This window comes from Cnephaeus nilssonii (assembly GCF_951640355.1).
Source record: "Cnephaeus nilssonii genome assembly, chromosome: 5".
NCBI lineage: Eukaryota > Metazoa > Chordata > Mammalia > Chiroptera > Vespertilionidae > Cnephaeus > Cnephaeus nilssonii.
The window spans coordinates 11,980,112-12,000,013 of record NC_137076.1 but is presented as its reverse complement, the minus strand read 5'-3'; the positions used below and the strand labels follow the sequence as shown (position 1 = coordinate 12,000,013).

The window sequence follows — 19,902 nt, the reverse complement described above, 5'->3', positions numbered from 1 at the left end:
GCACACTGACCCAGACCTTGCTGCTGGGGCCCTCATATCCCTGAATCTGGTTCACCTGCACCCTGATCCTGACAGGAGGGAGGAGGAAGCCTGATTCCTGGTGGAATGGGCCATTGGTTAATTTGCTGCTGGGGCCAACCTCCCGCGGTCCCTCCCCCAAACACCCCTGATCGGCTCTGATCACCAGCCAGGCCAAGAGACCCCACCCATGCATGAATTCGTGCACTGAGCCTCTAGTTTTATATAAGAGGCTTGAGCATCCTGGAATTTTGGTATCCAAAGGGGTCCTGGAACCACAGGTACTGAGAGGTGACTAAAGTTTTGGGGCATCGAAAGTTTTATGCATATTTTCAACTGTGTTAGGGGTCTGCGTCCCTAACCCCCACCTTGTTCAAGGCTCAACTGTGTAAGTAAGCAAAATGAAAAAAAATTAAATAATGCTAAGACCCAAAGCCCATTACTGTTAACACCTTGGTATATAGGCTTCCATACCTTTCTTGGGTTTTTTACACAACTATTTCTTCCTATATGTAAGAATTGGACCATACTGTGTATATAGTTTTTAAGATTTTTCTAAACACACACACACCTATATCATAGACATCTTTCATGTAACTAAGTATCCATCCACAGCTTTACTTTTAATGTCCAAAAGTGTTTCAGTGAAAGGATGTTCTATTATTTATTTAATAAGTCCCCTAATGAACACTAAGGATGCTTTCAATTTTTCACTACTATAATCTGTGCTTCAGTAAACAGCCTTCAGGAAGACTCATTTGTTTCCTTAGTATATGTTCCTGAAAGTAGAATGTGAGGTCAAAGGGCACATACATTTTTAAGGTTCATGCCAAAAGGGTCCTCTCCCAGAGTCATCTACCTCCCTACAGTATTGTTAGAAAGTTTCCACTCCTAATTTTGCCAACCTGGGTATTTTTATTTGTTAAAAAAATATTTTCCAACTTGCTAGGGGAAAACTGTTATCATGTAGTTGCTTAATTTGCATTATTTGATTATTAATGTGGTTGGGATATTTTAAAAATACGTTGTTGCTTAATTGTATTCCTTCCTGACATAACTCCTGATATTCTTTGTTAGCTTTTAATTTAAGATATTTTTCTTTTTCTCCTTAATTTGTAAGATAGCTAACATTCACCCCTTTATCCACAATGCATACACAACATAGTGAATGAAAAACAGTAGGCATAAAATAAACTTTCGCTGAACAAATGATTGAATCTTTTTATACATAAGACCATATGTCATATATAACAAATATGTTCCTAATTTGTTCCTTTTTTATTTAAAATTTTCTTTATGTAATCACATATTTATGCTTGATGGTTTCTGTACAAGATTGGCAGGGCTCAAGTTTATAATAATTGTTTGAAATGTCTACATTTTTTGTTAAAATTATTTAATTCACATATGTTTCGGTTATGATATGAAATTAGGTATCTGTTTTTCAATGCTTGACCAGTTGGCCCAACACCATTTGTTGAATATTCCATATTTTCCATGTGGACCTGAGATGGCTCCTCACCTATATAGATACTTATATATTTACACCATTCACGTATACACAAACTACTTATTTATTTATTTAAATCCTCACAGGAGGATATGCTTTTATTGATTTTTAGAGAGAAAGAAAGGGAGAGAGGGAAAGAGGGAACGAGAGAGAAAGAGAAGAAACATCAATATGAGAGAGAAACATCGATTGGTTGCCTCCTGCACATGCCCCGAACCCAAAACCTAGGTATGTGCCCTGACAGGGAATCAAACTCACCACCTTTCAGTGTACAGGACGACATTCCAACCAACTGAGCCACCCAGCCAGGGCTACAACCTATTTATTTCTAACTACCCTCTTCTGTTGCGTGACATTTCTATATGTTCTTGCAAAGTCCCGTATTCTTTTAATTACTGAAACTTAACATTGGTTTTAATGTCTGGTAGGGCAAAGCCCTCTCATTTTTCAAAATGAGAGGTTCTATTTTAGCACCTCAGTGAACTTTTGTAAAGTTTCCCCAAACATTTTGTGGGTACTTTGATTGGCATTGTGTGAAATTTATTTACTAATTGACATCTTTACAATATTAAATCTCCCCACCTCCCCGCCAGCTGGAAGGATTTTGTCCTTCCCCTGAACTCCCTTTAGCACTTTATACCTTTTTAAAAATCACTTTCTAAACTATACCCACCCAATTTTTCAAACCTGAAACCTGAGAGTCTTCCCCTCCCCTCCCTTTCCCAACCTTTACCCTATCCAATCAATCATCAAGTCCCGTCAATGCTACCTCCTAAATTTCATCCACTTCAGCTTGTCCCCGCTACCAGCATGCTCGTCCAAGCTGCCATCATTTCTGGCCGGGGCCACCACACTGGCCTCCAACTGACCTCCCTGAATCCTCCCTGACTTCCACACCATTCTCTACACTGCAGCCAGAATAATCTTTAAAAAAGCAAATCTTATCACAGATTCCCCAGCTTTAAAACACTCCAATGTCTCCCCGTGTTTCCATATGGATTGAAAACATCCTTAGTGTGCATTAGGGGTAGGACCAAACAAGCAGCCCAAACCCTCCTTTCCAGCTTGAACCCAACCTCTCTTTAACTCATTCTCTCTGCCTTGTTCATAGTGGCCATCAAATATATCCCATGTTCTTTTCTACCCCAGGACCTTTGCATGTATTGTTTTCTGTGTTTGGACTGTTCTTAGCCTTCCCTATCATCTCAGTTCAAGAAGGTTCAACTTCCCTGGCATATATCCACAGCATCCTATACAACTTTTAATCCTCATAGCACCTGTAACTTCTCATTCATCAGTCTCCATGATATTAAGACTAATAGAAATAACAAGAATAATATGAATAATAAGCACCTTTTGAATAATAAGATCTAGTTGCTCTCTCTTCGAAATGTCTTCCATGCAGAGGTGTTCTAGAGCTGGCTTATGAGGGCACGTTGTTAAATTTTCAGGAATTTTGTGAGCTGCTTGATGTCATATTGGTAGCTTGAAATGAGCCAGGGGGAGACTATTTGCACCATGGAAATCAGCAAATGCTACAAACCAATGTTTCCCCCAACCTCACCTTGAACCTGGAGACCTGGTTGTTAAACTTTTACCAGCACACCACTGTTTCTATTACTTATCCTCACCACAGCTCTGAGAGGTAGGTAGCCCATTTGATACGTGAGAAACTAAGAGTTTATGTCACTTACCCAAGATTTGTGAACTATTTAGAGGCAAGCCAAGCTGTGCATGCAGGCAGTGTGACTCTAGAGCATGAGCAGTCCACCTTTACATCACTACATTGTGACACTGAGGAAGCAAGAACCATCTGCAGTATCCCCGGCACAGAGCACAGTGCTGAGCCTAGTGCATGTGCTCAAGATCTATTTATTTCATAAATAGTCATTAATGGCTCATTAGGAAAAGAGATCTCTTTGACAACACTATCTGTATATATAAAGAGGTAATATGCAAATTGTCCAGGATGCCATAACATCAGGACCACTCAGGAGGAGGCTGCGTGCGCAGTGAGGCAAACCACGGATAGCACAGGCCCGGAGAGAAGAGGGCCTGCCAGTCCTGCCTGTGCACGTGAGCTGCAGAGGAAATACCTTTTCTGACTGCTCATTGGCTAAGCTCCTGGTGTGCCATTCACAGTGTTCTTGGTAACTTGGGTAATAAGAATCCAAGAAGGTGATCTAGGGTTTTTCCACCACACTCCTGGAGGAAAAAACAAAGGTCCGCTGCTGGAGGGGCTAGGAAATGTCATATACTGCCCTAGCCGGTTTTGCTCAGTGGATAGAGCCTCAGCCTGCAGACTGCAGGGCCCGGGTTCAATTCTGGTCAAGGGCATGTACCTAGGTTGCAGGCTCCTCCCTGGCCGGGGCCCAGGTAAGGGCTCATGCAGGAGGCAACCAATCGAAGTGTCCCTCTCACATTGATGTTTCTCTCTGTCTTTTCACATTCTCTAAAAATCAATGGAAAAATACCCTCAGGTGAGGATGAAAGAAAGAAAGAAAGACGAAAGGAGAGAGAGAGAGAGAGAGAGAGAGAGAGAGAGAGAGAGAGAGAGAGAGAGAAAGAGAAAGAAAGAAAGAAAGAAAGGAAGAAAGAAAGGAAGAAAGAAAGAAAGAGAGAGAGAGAGAGAGAGAGAGAGAGAGAGAGAGAGAGAGAGAGAAAGAAAGAAAGAAAGAAAGAAAGAAAGAAAGAAAGAAAGAAAGAAAGAAAGAAAGAAAGAAAGAAAGGAAGGAAGGAAGGAAGGAAGGAAGGAAGGAAGGACATATCCTATGAAAGAGACATCTTGAAAATGTTTGTCATTTTTTTCATGGTGAAGGGACTGGACTTCGTGTTGATGAAAACACCTTGGCGGCTGTGGTGGCTGGCAGTGGCAACAGCAGCAGGGTGATGGAGGCGGCACTTTCCCCTGATCAGCCTGGTCGCCTCCCACAGAGGGAAGTCGTCAGTAGGACATCCCCTGAGGGCTCCTGGACTGTGAGAGGAGGCAGGCTGGGCTGAGGGACCCACCCCCCTCAGTGCACGAATTTTTGTGCACTGGGCCTCTAGTATGCTAAATAAAAGACCCCCCAGGCGGGATGGGAAGACACCTGGGTCCTTGTTCTGACTCCACCTGGAATATAATGGACAATTGTGGGCAAGTCACTTCTCCCTGAACCTCACTTTTCTCATCTGCAAAAGAGTGAATTTCACCAGATGATCTTCAATGTCTCATTATCTCTATGATACTTTGAATTTACATGTAGCATAACATCTATTATTTTCATGGTTATGTGGACTCCTCTTTTACCAGGCACTCTGTTTCCACAAACTCTTCTGCCTGGTAAGTTCCTACTTTGCTTTTGAAATGTCACTCTATTGTCACCTCCTCTGAACAGCCTTCAATGGTTCCCCAAAGTCAACTACTCCCTGCTCAGTGCTCCAACAACCCATTTTGCTTTTACATCTCTTATGGGACTCAACCCAATTACCGTAATCTACAAGTACCTATCCCCCCTTCTAGAACTGAGCTGTTAGAGCCATACTGATATGATTTATTTTGTGCCTTGAACATAATTTGGAGCTGATGTTTGTTCAACAAACACTGATGGATTACACTGATACCTGGGTCCTACCTTCAGAGATTTAAATCTATTTGATCCAGGGTCCATCCTGGGCATCAGTGATTTAAAGTGAAGGCAAGGGTGAGAACCCCTGCTTTCAGAGGAAGTTAACACATGTATACATACACACACACACACACACACACACACACACACACACCCATGCACAAGCTTGCGCACACACAAATATATACACGCATGTACACACACCACTTGGCTCCAGATGTCTATAGACCCACTGAGTATGGAGATTATTTGTTAATTCAGAAGAGAGTTGAGGATTAGTTGTACCATGATTGGTATTAGTCTTACTCATCTCCTCTCAGGCCTGACCTGTCATCCATGTCAGGGAAAATAGAGGTGCCAGAGCTCTATATGTGGAAAGCGTCCTGGAATGAGACCCATTCCTCACCAGACTTGAGAGACCACACATGATCCTAGCATTCTCCTACCCCACTGACTACTTCTGCTTATTCTCCTTCACACACTCCTCCTTATCATCCTGAGCCCTACACATTGGTGCTCCTGAGGCCCCATCTAGACTTCTTCCATCCTGTATTTACACCCCCTTCTGTGACCATCTCCTCCAACCCTCTTCCATCTACTCCTCATTGATATCTTAGCAAACATTGATACTTAGACCAGAATAGAGGCTGAGTCCAAATGAGAGCATAAACCATAAAATGATATTATTAGAAAGTCATAACATATCTGATGTATTTTCTTGGTTTATATATTTCTTTCTTTATACCCCTATTTTCTCTTTCAAAGTATAATATCCTGGTTTCAGTTTCTCTAGGTCTCCTTGGCTGCCATCCCCCATCCCCGCTACCTAAATCAGTCTTTATATCAATTATACTCATATATCCTAAGACAGCACTTCTGAGTTACTTTCTCTTGCACGAGAACCCTCAATGTCATTTTATATCTTGCCAAATCAAGTCCGAACTCCCAATCAAAGCTTTTTTCCCCCAAATTATGGTAAAATTTGTTATATGGGAAAATATAACAAAATTTATTATCTTAAACCATTTCTAAGTGTATAGTTTAATAGTGTTAAACAAATTCACATTTTGTTGTGCAGCCAATCTTTAGAACTCTTTTCATCTTGCAAAACTGAAATTCTGTACCCATTAAACAACAACTCTCATTCTCCCTACCCTCAACCTCTAAAAACCATCATTCAACTTTCCGTCTCTATGAATTTGATTACTCTTGGTACCATACAGGGTTTTTAAGGTGTTCTGTGGTTTCCCTTCTTCCTGTGCCTAGATAATCTAAACTAAGTTCTGGTCTCAAGTCTACCCAAATACATTGCCACCTGCTCACCTCACCCTCTGGGCCTTTGCACATGAGTTTCCCATAGTTGAAACATTCTTCCTTCTCTTTGCCTATATAAATCCTCCCATCCTTACAAATGTCCATTTCCCCCTTAATATATCATCCCACTACTCTAGTCCATCTAAACTCTCTTTTCCTGGAACTCATATTCCATTCATTGAAAATACCATGCATTTTGAATATTCTAATTCTCTAGCTGTTCTGTGTAATATACCATTGCCTCCTCTAAAAGTTCTAAACTCCCAGTACAGTAAGGACCATGTATTCTATGTCCCTGTACCTTACACCTAGAAAAGGTTGTAGATACAAGGTAGATATTCAATAAATATTGAGATATACAATAGGTAACTTATACTTTCATAAAATTTAAAACAATTTGAATCATTTTGCAGCATCAATGGGCAACTCCCTTGAATCCTTTTCAAGAAAATTAGTTATATTCAGCAACGTTGTCTAATTTTTTGTCTGGTTGCTTGAATAAAGGTCTATCCTAGCAAGGTACGAGTAGAGTTAAATTTATAAGGAGGTACCCATATATGAGCGGCCCTGACCATCTCCCAGACTCTACAGAAACTGCTTAAGTAGAATACAAATTTAGAATCAAGTCTATACTTCCCCATTCAATGCCTTTTACCCAGTCCAGTTTTCCCACACAAGCAGAAAGACCTAGTAAGTTTAGAACGATGAAAAAGTAGAGAGACTGGGAATTAGACCAAAGGAGAACCAGGTGCCAGTCCCCTTTGGAATCATTTTCTCACTCACCTGTGTAAATGAACCGCCCTGGAGCTCCTTTGCAGAACTGCTTGGATTTATAAGACAGAGTCACTTCCACCACTCCAGGGATGTGCCGAGGAGGAGTCTGCACTCTGATGGCATGAGGAGTGATGAGCTGAGGAATGAACAGGCATGGAAATAAAACACCTATTATAGAAATTATCACCAAGGATACTGAGAACATGAGAATCTCCCAGGACTACTCCTACCAGGGAAAACTGGCATAGTCATGGCATCCCATACACTCTGAATACACTGTTCCTGTCTCTCACATGTTTCTCTCTCACCCTGGAATTTTCTCTCAACCTAACCTGTCTAGGTCCTTTCCTTCCTACTAGCCCAGCTCAAGTCCCTCCCACCTCTTGTGCCCACCCCACCCCCAACCCTATAATCATACTCTCCCCCTAATTCCTATACTGCTATGACCTCACATATTGATTTGGCAACTTCCACATCCAACTTAACATCAGTAGTTATCTTCCTGTAACATGTCTTGTTGGTTTTCTCATTATGAAAGTAGAACATATCTACTTTAGGAAATTTAGAAATTACAGAAAAATGTAAGGAAAAATATTAACATTGCATAACCTGAGACAACTATTATTAATCTTCAGTGTATTTCCAGCACTTTTCTATGAATGTATGTTACGTAATTAGACTTTACATCCTCAGAAACTGTTGTCCTGATTTTTTATTCCACTTAGCATTATAGCATAAACATGCACCCTTCTCCTGGTCATTAAAATTTTTTCAAAACACAACTTTTAAAAATATATTTTTATTGATTTTAGAAAGGAAAAGAGAGGGAGATAGAGAGATAGAAACATCAATGATGAGAGAGAATCATTGATTGGCTGCCTCTTGCATGCCCCCTACAGGGGATTGAGCCTGCAACCCAGGCATGTGCCCTTGACCTAAATCAAATCCAGGACCCTTCAGTCCATAGGCCAATTCTCTATCTACTGAGCCAAACTGGCTAGGGGGAAAAAAAACCCCACAATTTTTAATGGTGGAATGATATTCCATCATTTATTTACCCAATATCTAGGCTATTCCTATTTTTTCACAATTATAAATAATACTGCAATGAATGTTGTGGTTTATATGTAGCTAATCTTTGGTACTTAATAATGTGCATTCATGCTGCTGATACTACAGGAATTACTAGTTACAAACCCAGAGCAAACAATCTTTGGGCCAAAGAAAATCAGGAAAACAAGTTGCCCCTGCCTACCTCGCTCCATACAAGCATGGTCCCAAACACCACTTGGAGGCCATCAAAGAAGTTGTCCCCAATGATGATGACCATGGCTCCTCCTGTGGTCCAGCCCTCACTTGGGCTAATGGCTTTGATGCAGGGGGTAGCTAAAAAGATAGAAAAGAAAAGTCAGGTCTGCCCTTTGGTGGTTGAAGTTTGGAGTTTGGGAAACTGACTGCTCTTAAAGGCTGTTGATCATTCCAAGAAGTTCAAGTTGAGCTTTGCTGACTTGCCATCATTCCTTAATTGGTTGTTGGTTTTCACCAGGTCATTAAAGCCTAATGAGTTGACCACTATGTATGAAAACATGGAACACTTAGCTAATTGTGCAAAAGGTGTTTTTAGAGCTTGTTCTTTTCCCCCATATTTTTATAAGTTGACCACACTGGAAACGTGTAAATCCCTTTTCTCTCTCCACCTCCTGTGCACTAAGATGTTAAGATTTACAAGGCCTGCTAATGTGCCAGAGAAAGAGAAAGCAAAATCTGTCATAGGTGAAGGCTTGTTCTGCTCTATCAAGAGACAATTTCTAATCACTTTCCTAACTTTGTATGAAGGATTTCCCCCCTTCTTCCATATGTTTGAGGCCTCTGGACCTTACATCCCAACAGGAACCCAATATGGTTTTCAGGCCATAACTAAAGTCAATCCATCACTCCATTTCCAAAGCTGACAGGGTCAAAGGTGGGAGAGAACTTTGGCAGGATTCCAAAAACATGAGCCCCCTTTGAACAGCCAGTCAATCACATCCAATCAGTCAAAAGAAACTGGATGGGTTCCTAGTTCTGAACCCTGGGGTTTTCTTCTCCCCTTCAGTGCCCACTGTGGGAGAATTAACACCACTCCAAATTCTTTACTGATTCAATCATTTTCTTTCAGTTCATTAATTCCTATTTTAAATGATACAAGACACATTTTAAAGGCCGAGTTGGGGTGGGGGCCTGGTGGGCAGTATACAGCCAAGCACCACACTAAAATAGTCCCTAATTTCACTATTCATGTAGTCCATGACCTCCTACTCCAGGGAGTGGGGAGTGGGGACGGAAAGAGAAGAACTCAGATGGGCTTTACTTAGGTTTGTCAGTTATCTTCCTCAATATGCTTTAATTTTTCAGACAAGTTGAAGTTTAACAGTTACCTGTATTTCTAATTACTTTAATGCACTTGGAAAACTACCCAGAGCAGACCATGATTTCTTCTAGTCCAAGCAAACAAAAATCAATTAGTGTCAGTTTCATTCTGCACATTGTTTTGTTTTGCCCACAATCTGTTTAAGGGCACATCTGACACTTATTCATACATGTCTGGCACTATAATGTTCCTGTTTAACTAAGATGTCATAGGCCTACATTTGCCTGAAATACCTGCCTAGCAAAAAGAAAAACACAGAACCGAATGGAACAGACTGAGGCACGGGGGCTTAAACATCACGGGGAGATGTGTGGGGTTACAACAGAGTAGGCGGGAGTCAGTGTTTACAACTTCACTTTAAAACCCACATGGTCTTGTGTACTTTCTCCACTCCTACTCAGAAGCATAAATTTGAAATTCAAACAAGGAAATTGTGGAGAACTTCATTTGTCTGCCATTCTCGCCCTGCCCGCAGACAGCCCTACCTTCCGAAGGGTCCAGTCTTCTCGCTCTCCGCCCATGCTTTGAGTTGTTATGAACAAACATGTTGTCGGAAACAGCCAACACATGTCCATCCACATTCACTGTTGTTGATAACACAACCTGCATATGTAAAGTAAAAAAAAAAAAAAAAAAAAAAAGGAGAGTGGACTTGGTTTCATATAAAGTAGTAAATGTACCAGAATTCTGTTTGCCAGATTTCCATACAGCTGACAAGAAATGGAACAGAATTTGGGGACAGGGCCATGCTCTTGACATTTCACCTCCTCTTATAATTATGGGAACAGCTTCATGGAAAAAGAGACTGCCCTTCGCTCATGTGCTATCACATATTTGTGTTCAGACTATGCCCAGATGATGAAATGGGGAAATTGGACATGTGCCTGCTGCTTCTAGAAATGTAGTTCTCTATCAAAGGACCTGGACACTCATTCCCAGCTGACCGTCGCAACAAGGGGCGGACTGTGTGTGATCAGGAGGCTAAGATCTGAGCACCAGCTGGGAGGTCGTTTCTCCCAGCTCAGGAATGGGTCCTTGCACCTCTGACATGTGCTAGCGTAAGGCTGGCATGGAGATGCTGCTGATGACTTGTTTGTGGTGTCCCTGCCCACTAGAGAGCAGTGGCAGAGATGCTCAGGCTTTAGGCGAGAAGGTCAGATTGCTGGAATTCAGTGTTGAGAATGCAGGACATTCAGTATCTAACCAGAGGAAAGGGAAGAGTTGGGTATGGAAGAATGAAAGAGCATGGATTTGCCATCAGATGAAACTGAACTCAAATCTCACGCCTGCCGCTTCCTAACTTGTAACCTTAGACAAGTCACCAACCTTTACGAATGTCCATTTTTCTTATCTGTAAAACATAAATAATGCCTATCTCTCAAGGGCTGAATGAGACAAAATAAGGATGAATACATGTTAAGCTTTCAGTGTGGGGCCTCGATGAGTTCCCCTCCTAATTGCCTCACCTCTGCCTTGTTTGATTAGTTAACAGGACAGACGACATTACTCACTGAGCCTCTCCCATAGTCTACGGCGGGGAGACTCTAGAAAGAGGAACACAGGGGCTAGAGACCAAAAGTTACCAGGCATGACCCCTGCCCTCAAAGACCTTACGTTCAATCTGGAGATACATGGCTAACATAAAGCAAGTAGCACAAGGGATGAGATTCCATTGAATTCTATGTGTGAGCTGCAGATCAGGAGTATGTAAGAAGTTCAAAGAAGCAGAGATCAGCCAAGGCCAGAGTAGCAGGGAAAGTGTAGCAGAATAGAGTGGACTCGAACGTACCCACCACCAACGTACTTGATCCAGAAAGATGAACTATCCTAGATATGAGTCTTACTTGTCAGTTATGCATGGAAATTTTTTTAAGAAAAGAACTTGTGATATACATATTCATGCATATGTATACATTTTTTTAATCCTTACCCGAGGATACGTTTTTATTGCTTTTTAGAGAGAGAGGAAGAGGGAGAGAGAAAGATGAGAGTAACATCGATTAGTTGCCTCCCATACACACCCTGACCAGGGATCAAACCTCAACCCAGGTATGTGCCCTGAGTGGGAATTGAACCTGCAACCCTTTTGGTATACAGGACAATGCTCCCAACTGAGCCACATGGCTAGGGCATACATGCATACGTATGGACTTTTCAAGGAAGGCAATGAATAGGTACATAATGAGGAGCTATACTCGACTCTTCCTGTCTACTCCCAACTTAATTTTTTTTAATATTCTTCTTTAATTTTTTCTGCCACCCCTTCCTTACTTATTATGTGAAGGGGGGAAAAACCTTGACCCTGCCTTAGCTCCTCATATGAAATAAGATTCATTAAATGTCACTTAAAATTTTTTACTATGAATAATTTCAAGTAAACAAAATAAACAGAATAGTATAATGAATTTCCATTTTTAGGTAAAATTTACATGCATTGAAATGCACAAATCTTAGCTGTACAATTTTGACAAATGGATACATGCAGGTAAGCCTTACCATATCACGATTTCGAATATTTCTATTACCCTAGACAGTTGTCTTAGTCAATCCTACTTCCTGAGGCAACACTCTTCTGATTTTTTTTTTACTTGCAGAGTTTTAGATGGTATCCTTTAAATCTTTTAATGTATACTTTAATAAAATGGAGGCTTGGGAAAACCCCTAAAACCATGAGTCCACGGAATATCTCACATAGCCTGGTGCCATAGGCATGACTGTAGCACACAGAAAATCATACTTGGACATGAGTGGGCTTTAATCATTCAACCCAAAGGTATTCATTGAACTCCTTCTACATCTAGGGTATTGTCATGCCAGATTCTAGGGTTATAACCAATGATCTGACTAGTACAAAACACAGCATAATATTTCTCCAGTTGCCATTCAGAAAATTATTATCAATATAATTGCTCACAATTGAGGGATACAGTCTGTCTAGCTCTGGGTCTGTTTTCAATTGTGTTCATGTTAACATGTTAAAAGTCTGGAGAAAGCCCTTCCAGAAAGTTCCTATCATGTAGTGCCACCATAAGAGGGAGACATCCATCACTCTGGGTAAGTGATTATCAGGGCCATCTCAGCAGAGCACGGGATGGCATCATAGTCAAAGGAAGAGAGAGGCTGTCTCCTGGCCATGGGGTTAAGAGGAACATGAAGTTGAAAGCATTTACTTCTGTATATGCTTACCCCCTGAAAATAATAGAAGAAAGTGGAGAAAAAAAGAGGAATCAGACCGCTTTGGTAAATTGTGTGTGTGAATGGATTTTCAAAGACATAGCTGTCATCTCTGGGGGAAAAAAAATGAGAGGGTGCTTCAGGCTTTAATTGCCAATGAGCTGTACTCAGCACAGTGAGGGGAACCCGCCTGCCTGGGGCCTACGTGGATGTAAAGATCATTCTCTCTGAGACCACTTTAATTCATTCCACAAGCTTCTTGTCATACTGTGCTTTAGAGCTCCTCATGCATTCCTGCCACAAAATATGGGGTTTTCTTAAGCCAGCTGATTTCATCATTGTCCATTTGGGTGGAGTGAGAGTCAGTTCCAAAGTGAACATTTCCCAAATGACATACCCTGATGGTTCAGATGCACTTCATTATTTTCTATTAACAATGGAAATAAATTTTAATCTCTTGCTGGCTAGCGCTGGCCTCTCATGACAGCAAGGGAATTAACCTGAATTATTTCAGTGTCTGCAAAATTTATTACAAGATTTTAAATTATGTCCAAATGTATGTGAAGATATATATATATATATATATATATATATATATATATATATATATATAAGTTCCCATTTTTAATATTCCAAATATCTTAGAAGAGCTTGCCAATTAAACCAAATTTGCAAAGTGGAAAGGATTTAATTCACAAACTCCACCACGTGAAACCAGACAAGTTTGGTTGTTGTTCTTGTACATGGAGCTACACACAAACATGGACTTTTACATTCATGCACTCCATTTCTGGAAGAATGAAGGACATTATGGAGGTGAAGATACATTTGGTACATTCAAAGCTCCAAATTTAACTTCCTTCACTGTTTTCTGATGAATGATGACAACACTGATATTATTCTCTTTGGAGAAGTTAAAGTTTCTGAATGTTTGAAGACTAAAGGAAGTGGAAAGTGCATTCCAGCCTCGGCTCACTCCCAGGCCTTCCCCTTCCACAAGCCAACTTCTTTCCCTAGTGAGTATTTCCTGGGTCACGAAGGCTGACCTTTTCCATCTGGAATCAATCAGTCAACCCCTGACAACTTCCTGAAACACCTCACTCCATTTCCTGTTCTCTCCCCCTTCTCTCTTTTCCCCTGGTTTGCTTCACTCTTGAAAACTGCAGGCCACAGCAGCTTAATGTTAGAGGGTCAGACACAGTTAGACTCCAAAACACTACACAAGGACACCTTTGACCTTCAAAAATCTTTACATCTTAGCTAAACAAATCAAGGTCAACATTTCTTACCATTACCTTGTTAACTATTTGTAGGCATCTTTGCCAACGATCCCCTGATCATATAACCATCAATACCACTTGTTCTCCTAGGATCATAAGCTGATCTGTTTTAAGAAGTAGCCAGCAAATTTAGTATTGACAAGGGGTGCCATTTGGAGGTACCTGAAACTAATAATCACCAGTATTATAACAAACATATGGAGAGTATTCCAAACAAAAGAACTTCTATGCCTCATCAGTGTCTCCTATCACCTAAACCTGATACCTAGTATTTTCTAAAGCTGTCAGACTCTCTTGGCACCACCATTCTGCTGGCACAGCCCGAAATGATGCCAATTAGGAATACAGATGTCCATAATTTGTGTGGATGGACCCCCGGTTTTTGCTACTGACACTGGTGACAGCTTTCATTTGTTTCTCGTAGTTGGTGTGTCTGTATTTCAGCTCAGAGCTCCTATAGGGAAGCCTGCAGAGCTGAAAACGATGCCCCTGTATTTTATAGCTCTCTTCAACTGATACGTTGCAATTCAACACAAAAGCAACAACCAATTATATTCATGCAAATATTATTTCTGATGTGGTAACTCCAAGCCAAGGCTCCAAGAAAGAGAAGTAGGGATCAATTGGAATTGCTTGCCTTTTTTTTTTTTTTTTAAGTGAAAGCAGTTTTTCACTTTTTGCAAGTCCTTATTTTGCTTAATGAGTTCTCTAATTTTTGGTGAGGCCAGTGCAATACACAGACTAGCTTGAGAGTGACAGTGTAGGTTCCATTTGGAATCATGAAATTAAATGGCAGTTTTAGCTGGTTATACAGAAATAGAAACATAAAAAGTTTGTATCTCCCTTTGAAAAACAGCAGGAAGTCTTAAGAACAAAATCTACGATTGATTGTGTTAGCAATTTGCTACAAGTACTCAAGAAAACTGATTGGCTTTCTTAAATTATATTTTTTCTTCTCATTACCCCAAAGCACTCCCATATCCCTCCCTCTAATAATTTATACAAGGCAGAAGCTGAGTTGTAAAGAGCTCTTTCTTGCCTGTAAAAGGCCTCAGTGGGAGTTATCCTTTAGGTGGGCACATTGGCTAATCTGCCCGTACAACTAATTTTCCAATAGAGGAACTGTTTCCTTAATATCAGCATGTGGCAGGGTACTTTTACCAAAATGACTTATTCCCACCTTTGGGTTAATTTTTTATATAAAATTAATCCAAAGTGTGATCTTCGGCTTTTGGGGACATCACACTTTTGGGTTTTTAATTTCAATCTTTCTCAAAGCTCTCTAATTCAGTTAAAGGACATAAGTCAGAGGGATGACCAGCTTGGATCCTCCTCCCAGCCAGCTTTTCTCAGCTCATACCTAATTGTTCCTACAAAGAGCCTAAGTCTCACACAGGAGGGTAACAGAAAAAGATAAATCAAAATGAAGGTGGTGTGGAATGACTAAATTGGCTGCTTTTTTTTAAACAGATGAGAATCCCAGCTTCTACCGTTGCTGGAGAATAATTAGCTTGGTTAGAAACCTCCCTGTGTGGACCAGAGTGCTTGCTTTGAAAATCACACCAAATTCTACAATTAGACACATTTCCCCTCCATTTCAATGAGGGTCATGCACCTCCTAGCGGAATGTGGCCTTTGGTCGTTTAATCTCGGTACAGCTACAATGCATAGCATTTATAACACACTCACCGTGGAGTACTGATACCTACTTACAAACACATGTTCACCGAGCTAAAGAAAATGGTCTTGAAAATTCCTGTTACTTAGCCAAGTATGGAAAAAAATTCTTTATGACATTTTACATCTGGAAATGGAATTAAATTCATGATGTGCATTTCCCTTATAACTGTTCAGTTGCCATATATGTTATTTCAGCTTTCCCAAAGCATAACTAGTATGTGGGATTTTATTTTCCACCTGTGGAAGGAGGAAAGAGACATAGAGACCATTAAAAAGACAGAGAAAATCAAGACAGACTTCTGGTTGTAGGGGGGTAACCATGTTTGGAGTCCATATAGTGAGAAGAAATACGCCGTTGGTGTTTTTATACACTGGCTAATTCTCACATCGACATGGGGAATCTAATGAAGCAATCTGTCTAAGCCTACACTAATTCAGTCCAGGCTAACAACAAACAACTTGGCTACTGCAAATTGTGTTTCTCCTTACCACCTTATTCTTGGCACACATCATAGTTTCAAACCAGATTTACAGCCCAGATTCTCCTTTGTTACTGGACGCCAGAGTCTCCAGAATTACCTCTAAACACCGACACCACAAGTATGGATTTTGTCATCTTTTGTTAAAGTAATTCCCAGAATTCTTAGCACATCACTGTTGTTTCATAACCCCTAAGGCCAAATTTTCTGTTCAGTTAAGTATCAAGTACCAAATGAGAGAACACAAGGTTGATTGCTGCGGAGACAGATGTAGGGCATTCTGGGGTTGCTCACACCGAGGAAGGGGGACTGTGGCATGAATGACATAACTCCTAAGAAGATCCTTTCTCAAGTAACCAGGCAGTGCTGTGTTTTAATCAGTCAAAGGTTTTGTTTGACACTCCCAGGCCCTGTGCTACATGCCAGGGAGGCTTCCAGAAAACACTGTCATGACCTCAAGGAGCTGCCATGTAGTTGATGAAGCATAACAAACACTACACTTAATCAGAAAATATTACTCTACAGTAATACATAATTGAGGACTCGATTGTGTGGCCATTGTATACTCTAGGAGTCCAAAGGTGAGAAAAATTAACCTGAGCTGATGGCACCTAACAGACATTTAAAGCAAGGAAATGAGATTTGAGATAGGCCTTGAAGAGTTGAAAAACTTTTGCTATACAAGTTGAGGTTACTGAAATGGTTATTTGGGAACTTAAAAACAAATTCTAATTAGCATAAGTAGAGTAGTATGCCAACAGCATTTCCATTGGCATATTTTGGCAAATTTGGCTTAGAAATGGGATATCTTTTAGAACTTGTCTTTAAAAAATTAGTTGAATATGTATAGAAATCAAATGGCAATTTTTTTTAAAAAACCAGACTTTTCCTGTCAGCAGGGAGCTCAAAGATCATTAACCTGTTTACAACTAAATTTCCCATCATCTCAAAGGTCAGGCACTTGTTACTTCCAGCTGGCCTCATGCTGCTCCCTTGACCTCATTGTTTTCCCCATCTAAAATGTATGCCAAGTAGGAGAGCTATGGTCAAGGGCAGTATTTTACTAGCAAACATGTTGAGAGCCCCAGGGGAGTCTTAACATACTTGATGCCATCTTGATTTGGCTGGACCATTCTCTTCCACCAAACGCTGCCCCCAGGGATCCCATGAATCACCTGTCATCCATCAAAAATCAGGACCATGTACTAGTATGCCCCATAAGCTGCTTAAGAATCTATGCCTCTTGTTATGAAACTAGAAGAGCTTTGCTTTCCAGGAAGTTCTGCATCCAATTGTTCTTTTTTGTGTGTGTGTTAATCCTCACCCAAGGACATTCTTCTATTGATTGTGGTTTGTTGTTGTTGTTTGTTTTTTAGAGAGAGAATGGAAGGGAGAGGGAGAGAGAAACATTAATGTGAGAGAGACACATCAATTGGTTGCCTCCTGCATGCACTCAGACCAGGACCAGGTTCGAGCCTGCAACCCAAGGTACATGCCCTTGACTGGAATCGAACCCGGGACCCTTCAGTCCGCTGGCTGATGCTCTATCCACTGAGCCAACCGGCCAGGGCTGCATCTGATTGTTCTTGGATGTGCTCAGGTTTTAGTGCCCCAATTGGAGTTTCCTAACCTCACTGAAATCTCACATATCCTCTCCCCCAAATTACATAGACAACTACCTGCATCCACTTGTTTTCCTTTTCTCCCACAAATAACTGTAAACACATTTCCTAGATGTGTGGGTCAAAATTCTTATCACCCTGATTCCTGTCCCTGTTTGAGACACCAAAAGCCAGAGGGAGGGTGGCAGACGGTTATACCATCAAACAAAAAAGCTTGAAGCAATCTACAGAAAGCCTTCCCCAAGCTTAAAGCATTTGACTAAATAAAAGATCCTCAGACCCTCAGAGTTTGTTTTTTTTTTTTTTCGTGACTCAAAATAGATAATTATTATTTCTTAAATGGGACTATCTGGTTTGTTTTACCATCAGATAATGGATTCACCTGTTGATCGGAGAGGCCATGGACAAGTGCTTTTCATTATGTGCTTTGAACCGCTGCTCAGTAGCACAGCAGCCTTCAAATGGTGGATGAGATCACAGAGCAGCTGGGGTAGCTCTTGAACTGAGAGATTTGAACTGAAGAAACCTGCAGGCAGCTGGAGCTATATTAAATTTTTACCATTTGGACTTAATTTAAACTCTTGTTCCCCTCTTCAACGAGTGTGAGAGAAATATTCAACATTTTTTTATTTAAGGAAAATAGATGGTGGTGCCATTAAAAAGTTTTATATAAGAGCTGGGGGTTTAAAAAAATCATAAGGGTTTGTTGGATGGATCTTGGCCCCATTCCAAGACATGAGTAGCCCTGCCCTTTGCTCTTGCATCGTTTAGTCAAACAGGCGAATGGCCAGCGGCTGGCTGTGTATAGGAGGTGTCTGTGTCATCTAATTAATTTCTCCATTGTTCTGTGTAGTTGTTGCATCCAGCAGATTGCACTAACAGGCTCGAGGCCTCTCACACTATCTCACTGCCCCAGTCATGTCAGTCTTTGATGGAGGAGATCTTCGTGCCTTCCGTTCCCTTCTCCCCACCACTGTGCGTTTCTTCTCTCTTCCTCAGAGTTCTGACAAACCTGCTGGGTGTAACGAAGCACCAATCCTTTTCCTCACGCCTTTCCAGTCCCCCCCCCCCCAAGATGCCCTTCAAGGAGGCCCATCCTGGCATTGTGTGCAAACCCATCCAAACAAACAGGAATCCACTCAGCACTGATGGCGCTCCCGATCTGGCCCCTGAAATGACTTTGATTTCACTAGGAATGCATATGCCCCTTCATACCTCTTGAGGCAAAGGATGGGAAGACCTGTATATTTATCTCAGTGTGCTCCCTAGTTTAACTGTATTAAAAATGATTATTTTGGTGGGCCCAATCTAAAAAGGGAGCAATTTAGGAGGGAAACTTGAGATACCCAAGAGTCACTCAGCAAAGTTCAGCAAATGGCGGTAAGAACCCTTATCCGAATTACAAGAAAGCTGTAAGTTTGAGTGAAGGAGTTCCTTTCCAATGATTCCAGGGTGCCAGGCCTGTATGGCTCAGTGGTTGAGCATTGACCCATGAACCAAGAGGTCAATGGTTCAATTCCTGGTCAGGGCACATGCCTGGTTTCGGGCTCGATTCCCAGTATGGGGTTTGCAGGAGGCAGCTGATAGATGATGTTTCTCTCTCATCAATGTTTCTATCACTCTATGCCTCTCCCTTTCGCTCTCTCTAAAACTCAATAAAAACATATATTTTTTAAATGATTCCAGGGTTGGAGATGTGTCAAGGCATCTGCTACCAACTCCAGAATGACTAATGTCAAGTTGGTGCTGCCCATATGATGGAAAACACTCCAGCCCTGGACAGTGGTCGTGTCTGTTTAAAATAGAATCCTTTTGAGGCAGGAGGAGAAAAATTGACACCCTGGCTTCTAAGCTTCCCAATCTCAAGGAAATGATCTGCTGACATGAGTGTCCTGTGACCGCCAGTGCTGTGGAAAACCTTGAAAACTATCAGAAAGAGCATCCACGCGGGCTATTATTATAGTGGAGGCTGTTATTTAGCTCCCACATCACCCTTACATTGCCACACCACTGAGTTCCAAAAGGCAACTCAA

The 19,902-nt window shown here is 41.2% G+C and overlaps 1 protein-coding gene across 1 annotated transcript in view; it reads right to left on the bottom strand.

The window, feature by feature from the left end:
* EBF2 (EBF transcription factor 2) overlaps positions 1–19,902 on the bottom strand; it is a gene marked incomplete at both ends in the record, with an annotated part of 200,516 nt that overhangs the window by 35,975 nt on the left and 144,639 nt on the right. The window contains 3 exons of the mRNA XM_079770420.1: positions 7,234–7,360; positions 8,480–8,610; positions 10,120–10,237. Of these exons, the coding sequence (XP_079626546.1) occupies positions 7,234–7,360; positions 8,480–8,610; positions 10,120–10,237 (376 nt within the window). The remainder of the gene's footprint in view (positions 1–7,233; positions 7,361–8,479; positions 8,611–10,119; positions 10,238–19,902) is intronic.